The sequence below is a fragment of the Hibiscus syriacus genome, unplaced genomic scaffold, assembly GCF_006381635.1.
Source record: "Hibiscus syriacus cultivar Baekdansim isolate YM2019G1 unplaced genomic scaffold, ASM638163v2 tig00111059_pilon, whole genome shotgun sequence".
NCBI lineage: Eukaryota > Viridiplantae > Streptophyta > Magnoliopsida > Malvales > Malvaceae > Hibiscus > Hibiscus syriacus.
Window position 1 is genome coordinate 1,590,055 of NW_024062966.1, and position 9,101 is coordinate 1,599,155.

The following is a 9,101-nucleotide window of genomic DNA, read 5'->3' on the forward strand; positions in this document are numbered from 1 at the left end:
GTTCATAGTGTCTTTGGTGAGTCCTAAAAGCAGTCTTGTGAATGTCTTCCTCCTTAATCCTGATTTGCCAATACCTTGACCTTAGATCAATTTTTGAGAAGAATATAGCTCCATTCAGTTCATCTAGTAAATCTTCTATTATAGAAATAGGGAATTTATTCTTGATTGTGACGGAGTTAAGATGTCTATAGTCTACACAGAATCTCCAAGTTCCATTATTCTTCTTAATTAGTAGACATGGAGAAGCAAAAGGGCTTTGACTCACTTGAATGATGGAAGCTGATAACATTTTAGTAGTCTTCTTTTCCACTTCAGCCTTATGAGGATGTGTAAACCTGTATGGTCTAAGATTCACAGGTTGTGACCCTTGTTTTAGGACAATAGCATGATCATGTTTTCTTTTGGGAGGCATTCCTTTAGGTTCTTTAAAAACTTCATGAAATACTTTTAGTAATTTCTGAAGTGGTTTAGGAGTTATACTGTCAGCAACTTCAACGCTTAACCAAAAAATATTATCCACTCAATTCAGTATCCTTTGCTGTTTATTTCTAAAATTTTTCTCCTGTGATGGGTCTGACTAGGGGTAGTTTTTTAGTTCCCCTAATAACCACAGTCTTTCCATCTTTCATAAAACTGATAGTCCTGTCCTTAAAATCCATCAAAATGGGACTAAATTCCTCCATCCAATCTACACCAAGCACCATGTCACTGCCTCCTAAGGATAAAACTCTAAAATCATGTTGAAATTCATATCTTTGCATCTTCCAGCTCATCTTGTTACTCTTAGCATTGCAATACAACTTTTCTCCATTAGCTACTGTGATTACTAATGGTTGAGTGTTTGCTAACTCCACTCCCTCCTTAGCCCACTTGGAAGTTACAAAATTGTGAGTGCTTCCACTGTCTATCAATATATTCAATGGTTTTCCCTTGATAAATCCTTGTATTCTCAAAGTAGTGTGACCCACGTTTCCTGTAATAGTATTAATGGATATTTCCAGAGCTTTTTTTCTTTCTAATTCTTTATTTTCCCATATTCTTCTTTGGCCATATCTTTTTCAGCAGACTCTTCTTCTTCCATGCAATTCAGTTGTCTAACCTTGCATTGATGTCTACGGGTAAACTTTTCCCCACATTTAAAGCATAAATTGTGGGTTCTCCTGTATTCCACTAAACTTTGCTTAGCATTACTATTCAGGGGACTTGTTTTAGCCATCATACCAATATTCAAATTCCTTGGCTGATTATTCTGATGTATGTAAGCAAAATTCCTGGTAGGAACTTTATACTTTTTAGTCTCAATATCATTTGCCAACTCATAAAGTTCGGCTTGCCTATATGCATCAGATAGATTTTTAGGCTCCAAAGCCTTAACCTTGTGCTTTAGTTCTTCCTTGAGGCCACTAATGAAATTGGAAACAAAATAATCTTCCCAGATACATATTCTGTTGCAGCAAATAAGGTTTCAACTGCTCAAAATTCTCCTGGTACTCTTCTACACTTCCCTTATGCATTAACTTGTTAAATTCCTCAATGACTGAATAATTTCTGTCACAAAACCTATGGCACAAGTCTGCTTCAAATTCTTGCTATGTTACCCTACACTTCTGCATAATATAGCCATCAAACCATGTCTCAGCCTTCCCCATTAAATACATGGCATCTACCTCCATTTTCTGTTCCTCTGGAACTCCCAATAGATTAAAGTATTTCTGCCATTTTCTAATCCATCCTCTAGGATTGCTAGCATCAAACATTTGTAGCTCTTTTTTTGGTCGAGTAAGATAGAACCCGAGCTTCCAAAAGGACCTTTAAATGAATTTTTATTATCATTATTTCTTTCACTGTCCATTTTAATCTCACTAGCACTGGCTACATTGTTAGCTAGCTGTAACTTCTGATTCACCGGAATTAAAACTTTGGAAAGCTATTGGTTTAGATGCTAAAATACATGGTTTATTAGGTTGATAGGAATACATCTCTTTGTCTCCTATTACAGTAACTTGTATAGGAATATTGTCTGTTGACTTGGAGGTATCCGTTTCCTGGTTGTCTTTCGTATTGTCATTACTTGTTTCCTCTTCAGAAATTTCCTCTCCTTCCTTGCTCCTCAAGATTTTAAGGATTCTACTCAAGTATCCCTTCTGTTCAGCAAACTCAGATTCCAGGTTCTCCAACCTTTTCTCCTTCTGTTCCCACCATTTTGGCATTTGGGCATCATCTCTTAAATCTGCCATTTGATTATATAGCTCCTTAATGCTCTGTTGAATAGCAATCAACGTTGCATCATCTGGCATTATTTAAGCTTTCTTCTGCTTTCCCAGTTTTTTTGAATGACCAAGATATAGGCTCTGATTACCAATTTGTCACAATTTAGGGGTGAAGAATTAAGATTTCAGAGAGATAGAAGAAAGAATTTAGGAAAAGACTTGTTCATTCATTCATAAAAGATGATTCCCATGGAATCAAGTACAATGTTTATATATTAACAAGTACCTCACAGTTGGCATGTACTGAAAATCTAACAAACTAACTAAAATTTTGCCGACTCATGCAGGTTCACTCAAAACAGATTACAAACCCAGAGCCCACAGTTAGCCAGACTCATTTCCTCCATCAGCTAGCCTAATCTCTATCTCAACTTTGGCCTCAACGATAACTTTCTCACATTTCATCCCAACCTTTCCAGTTACCATCCCTTCCCCGTTACAATTCCCCCGATTTACTCCCAATCCCTAATTAAGTCAAATTAATCCCCAATTCTCCCTTTTTCAACCTCAATTCAGCTTCCATCGTGACAGTTGGGTCTGAGAAAGCATTTGAAGATGACCATTACTAACAACATGGAGATGAAAATGGCGGTAGCAACAAAGCCTAAAGACACAACAGTGACTGTGTTATCGAATACGATCATTTTTTCTAATGTACAAGGACCTTTTTGCTGATTATTACAAGTATAAGGACTAAATATAATACGCGCTATAACATGAAGACTTTAAGAGGATTTTTAGTTTTTTTACTATAAAGTAAAAGAATTCATAAAGTTTATAAAAGTTCAAACCATTCATACTAAATGTGAAGTGAAACAGTTCTTCCGTTGTTTTTCATTACAGAGAAAAGATGCTCAATGCTCAACTTGTTCAATTTTGAGTGCACCATTGCTTCTGACCGGGGCTCCATCTCGGATATTTCTGACTGAAATAACTCGAAATGACTCTCGAATTTAGAAGCTCGATAATGGGAGCATACTTGACGCACCTTGGTGTCTTGTACTGGTTTATTGATGCACCCTGCGTTAGAGCAAAGTCCATGAGCATGTCGAATGTGCCATTCTCCACTACTCTTATCTCCAATGGCCCGATGGACTTGTCAGAAACCCGCCCTTGTCGGTACACGCTGTGGAGTGATTCTTCGACCGTGAAGCAAAAATTCTCGAAAACTGACGGAGGGATCGAATTTGCATCTTTAACACTGAGTTCCCAGTACAGCACGTAGTGACCGGGAGTCGCCGATGTGTCCGCATAGCTGGTGTATTCCACCAGAGATGCTTCGAATTGCCCGAGTTGATTTGCAGCGTTTTTCACTGCGTTTTGGAGTTCAACCTCGTCGGTTTTATCGGAATCAATGCTGAGCACAACGTTTTTCCTACATATGAAATTGAATTGTGGGGAGTTGTTCTTGAATCCGGATACACGAAGTATGTCTCCGACTCGGTATCGATAAAGACCTGCCAACATAAAACATTTCCCTTCTCAGAGACACCAAAAATAAATAATGTATCAAATCAAACATGTTTTCAAGGCACTGCGTTACCTGCATATGTTGTGACAACAAGCTCATATTCTTGTCCTAGTTTGACATCGACAAGATCGACAAGTTGTTGTTTCTCTTCGTCATTCAGGGTCGTTGGTTCGGAGATGGTACTGATTAACTCATTTTCCCTAGTCACCGGCAAGAACTCGAAATACGCCATGGTGGGGATAAGGGTGTAGGATACCTCACTAGGCTTGCAAAGCGGGTCGAGATTGATTCCGAAATAACATTCGGACGACGCGTACATGGTGCAAACAAGGGGGAGGGAGTTGCTGTAATAATCTAGTGCAGGAATGTACTGAGACATGGTACCTGTGACAATAACATCTATGTACTTAGTGTTAGGCCACAGTCTAGTTATGATCCCTTTCCATGACCCATTGCTACATTCTGCCTCAACAAAATCAGCAAGCTTGGGGTTAGGTTTCAGGATTTTCGAGACGGCTTCTCTTACATAAGGATCAGTGATCTTCGGGTCGATAGTTCCGGTTCGGATATCGTTACAAAGAAGACCCCAATGTTTTTGAAGGAAGTGAATTGCTCGAATGAAACCAGAGGCGAAAACCGCACCTACCCGAACGACTTTTTCATTTTGACATAGACCGCAAAGCAACTGAGAATACATGCTCTGGTAAGAATCCAGGCAGAGAATGGTTTCGTTTGGGCTTGTATAATTGGTGTAGGGATCGTTAGGCTTATTTTTAAAATATGAGCTCTTGTAGTAGCTGGTTAAAACAGGACGAGCCACGAGTCCACCCGGGGTCTTAGCTTCTGATTTCACAAACAAAAAGTACATTCCCTTCCCTTTGTCCAAACCCGGAACGAATTGACTCATCACAGGCATTAACAAGCTATAAAGAAACAATCTCCTCTCGAGTTCCTCGTCTATCGTCGGCATCAGCTTTCGCTCGCCGGCAGACGTACCCGAGCTATACCATTAAACAGTCCCATGCAAAACAGCACGGTTCATGATCATCTCCAAAAAGAACATACATAATTCAATATTTAAAGTTTTAAACACAATGGACTGACCTTGTTAAGAACTCTGATATGGGATGTGAGCAAAGAATCTGCGACGTATCGCCATTCGCGATACGCTCGATATCCGGCTTCAAATCTTCGTACGTAATGACTGGCATCACCTTCTTGAACGTTCCTCTATCGGTACACCCGTTAAGACCGTTCCTTCGCAAGTACTCGGTGTCGGCGCTACGAGAGAGAATCTTGGATAGAACTCGCTTCTGCACTTCATCAGCGTTAATGGTAACATCCTCGATGAATTTCAATGCCTTGTCGTTATTTTCGACGACGGTACCCTCGACGGATAAGGCTTTGGGAGCTTCCGGCATGGCTTTCTGAAGCATAAGAAAGGATGAATATGAAAAATATGATATGAATATTGAAATACTAATTCTGTGCAGCAAAAGAAGCGAGAGCAAAGGAGATATATATAGGCCACATCAAAGAGTGGGTGTAACCCACTAATCCCTACAAATTGTTACAATCAAACAGTAATCAATGCACTAACACAGGAAAAAAAAGAGAGGCAAAATCGTAAACAAATAGTATACTAATTTTCTCTTTATATTTCTTTTATATAATAAAGACAAAGGATCGTATTTGACTCGGGAAAATCTTGGGGGGTAAACTTGCAAAGTACAAAATGTTTTGGTACTGGGAAAAGTAAACTGGGCACATGCGTGCATGTATTGCGGTTGTTATTCAAAAAACCAGCAGCGGCTTCAAGCTTCTGCTTCAAGTAAGCTTACGTGAATCCCTCTACGCAGACACTTCAATATTAAGTATATTCATAGATAAACATTGGGTAAATGAACTTCTCTAGTGTCATTCATTCGATCATCTTTAGTAGACGATATTTCGTAAATCTATGTTCAAATAATAAATTTATATTATAATTCAATAACCTACTATGTAATTAAATCAAAATAAAATTAAAAATAATGATTATATCATCAAATTTTCGTAAAATTGTATGGCCACCTACGTGTGTTTAATAATAATTATTAATGTGAATTTCTGCCACATTAACAATGTTAGGAAATAAACCGAGAAACGAGTAATTTCCCTATAACTAGATTAGCGAGAATGCGAAATAAAAGCGGAAAAATAATACCCGAAATTGATAACGGAGTTCAACCAAATTTGCTTACGTCTCCGGACTGCTGCAGATATTTTACTAAGAGAGAAAATTTACAAGTGTTTACAAAACACTCACTACTCACAAGAAAGCTATCTAGTATTGGGAGAAAGAAAATGATTTGGGATGGTTTTGAAGCTTAAGGACTTAATCTTGTAAATACCCTAAAGTCTAGTGACTAATTATGATTATCACATTACAATATTTCAACAAACATCTACCAAACTTTGAAAAACCATTTTTCAAAGAAACATTTACCAAACTTTGAAAACCATTTTTTCAAAGTTGGTTGCCAAACTTTGAACTTTTAACAATCTCCCACTTGAAGACTTATTTTAATCTGTCTTCACACCTCGATCAATCCAGTAGCTTTTATAGTCTTGTTACTCTAGCATGCCAACTGAAGTTGAACACAACTTTAGTTTGTCTGTAGTAACCGTCTTTGTCAACATGTCTGCCGGATTTTGAGCTCCACTAATCTTTTCAAGTTTCAAAACCCCATCTTCCAGAAGAGATCGGATAAAATGATATCTCAATTGTATGTGCTTCGTCCTAGAATTAAAAGACAGATTCTTTGCTAGATGGATAACACTTTGACTGTCGCAATACAAGACATTGTTTTCTTGTTTCTTGCCTAACTCTTCCAAGAAACTTTGGAGCCAGACCATCTCCTTACTGGCTTCCGTAACAGCGACATATTTTGCTTCAGTTGAGGAGAGAGCAACTATCTTCTGTAGTTGAGAAACCCAACTCACTGCAGTACCTCCTAGAGTATAGACATACCCTGTAATGCTCCTTCTAATGTCAACATTTCTGGCTAAGTCAACATCTACATAGCTTGTCAGTATTGTATCTCCACCTTTGAAACAAAGTGCTTTGTTTGTAGTACCCCGCAGATATCTGAGGATCCATTTGACTGCTTCCCAGTGTACCTTGCCCGGATTATTCATGTACATGCTAATAGCTCCCAATGCATGAGCAATATTTGGTCTAGTACAAGTAATGACATACATTAGACTTCCAATTGCTGAGGCATACGACACCTTCACCATGTGTGCACGTTCTTCCTCCGTCTTTGGTGACTGTTCTTTGGAGAGTCTAAAATGAATACCTAAAGGTGTACTTACTGGTTTAGCATTTTGTATGTTGAACTTGGAGAATACTTTGTTGATGTACTCAGCCTGTGATAACATCAAAGTCCCCGACTTTGTGTCTCTCTTAATCCTCATTCCAAGAATCTGCTTTGCAGCTCTCAGATCCTTCATAGCAAACTGCTTCGACAATTTTTGCTTCAAGTTTATAATCTCTTGTATGTCTGAGCCTGCAACGAGCATGTCATCAACAATAAAATAATGAAGCTGTTGTTGAACCTTTTGATGTAGCAACAATGATCTGCTTGGAATCTGGTAAAACCACTGCTACTCATGAAACTATCGAACTTCTTGTACCACTGTCTACGAGCTTGTTTTAAACCATACAAGCTCTTCTTCAACCTGCATACCCGGTTTTCTTGCCTGCCTTTATGAAGCCTTCTGGTTGCCTCATATAGATTTCTTCCTCCAAATCACCATGAAGGAAAGCTGTCTTTACATCTAAATGCTCAAGATGTAAATTCTATGCAGCTATAATTTTCAACACTAGTTTGATTGTAGACAGTTTTACTACTGGAGAGAAAATTTCATTGTAGTCAATACCTTCTTTTTGCTGAAAACCTTTGACAACCAATCTCTCTTTGTAGCGTTTGCTCCCATCGTGCTCTTCCTTGATCCTGTAAATCCACTTGATGTGGAGAACTTTCTTGCCTGGTGGTAATTCAGCTAATTCCCACGTCTGATTTGACATAAGTGAGTCCATCTCATCTTTCATGGAAGACTCCCACTTGAATGAATCCTCCACTTGCATTGCTTCATCATAGCACTCTGGTTCACCATTGTCAGTCAGCAATAAGTAGTGCAAAGAAGGAGAATACCGTTGGGTTGGTTTAGGAATTCTGGAGGAGCGTCTCAGTTCTGGTGTGCCTGGTTCTTCTTGAACTGCTTCATGACTGATCTGAACTTCATTTCCAGAAATCTCCTCGAACTCAGCAAATTTATTTGTTTCAGCTTCGGTGTTTGAGCTACTTGATTCTATGGTTGATCTATCTTTGTACATCACATTCTCATTGAAAATGACATCTCTGCTTCTGATGATCTTCCGATTTTCATAGTCCCAAAATCGGTAACCGAACTCATCACCGCCATAACTAACAAAGGCACATTTATTGGACTTAACATCAAGTTTACTTCTTTCAGCAGAGTTGATAGCTTCAACCCATAGAAATTTGGGTAAGTTGCCATGTATCCTCATGCTTCTGGCACGTTCATTCAGAGTTCTGTTCATGCGCTCTGCTACGCCATTCTGTTGCGGTGTCATGGGAACTGTTGTCTCCATCTTGATCCCATTGTTTGCGCAGAAATCTCTGAATCTTCTATTTTTGTACTCTCCTCCATTGTCAGACCTCAACCGCTTGACTTTGAAACTAGTTTCATTTTCCACCATGGCCTTCCATTTTCTGAAGGTATCAAAGACTTTTGATTTCTTCTTCAGAAAATAAACCCACACATTCCTTGTACAATCATCGATGAATGTGACATAATATAATGAGCCTGCACGAGATGTAACTGGAGATGGTCCCCATACGTCAGTATGAACCAACTCTAACTTTTCTACCTTGGGTGTCTTGCCAATCTTTGCAAAACTGACTTTCTTTTGTTTGCCAAAGATGCAATCCTCGCATAGTCTGACATCTACACTCTTTAGATCCGACAACTTCCCTTTTGACAAAAGTGTCTTCATCCCTTTCTCGCTCATATGGCCAAGCCTTTGGTGCCATAGGTTTGATTTTCCATCAGCATCTGCTACTGTAATATTATTCTCTAAATTTGAGGTTACATAGAGAGTACCAGTCTTCTTACCACGAGTAATGACGAGTGCTCCTTTGGTAATCTTCCATTCACAGCCTGGAAAGGTTGTGCTATATCCTTCTCCATCAAGCTGTCCTACATAAATCAAATTTCTTTTGAGGCCAGGAAAATGTCTCACTCCTTTCAGCGTCCAGGTGGTCTGGTTTGGCAACTTTAATCGGATGTCT

At 38.9% G+C, this 9,101-nt stretch overlaps 1 protein-coding gene across 1 annotated transcript; it reads right to left on the reverse strand.

Annotated features, from left to right (window-relative positions):
* Positions 1-3,041: 3,041 nt before the first annotated feature.
* On the reverse strand, positions 3,042-5,271 carry LOC120151533 (indole-3-acetic acid-amido synthetase GH3.6-like). Its single transcript, XM_039163950.1, has 3 exons — positions 4,846-5,271; positions 3,814-4,742; positions 3,042-3,727 (listed from the first exon to the last, which is right to left on the reverse strand). Exons 1-3 carry the CDS (start codon positions 5,175-5,177, stop codon positions 3,141-3,143), a joined length of 1,848 nt encoding a protein of 615 aa, XP_039019881.1. The 5' UTR covers positions 5,178-5,271; the 3' UTR covers positions 3,042-3,140.
* Between the last annotated feature and the right edge of the window lie 3,830 nt (positions 5,272-9,101).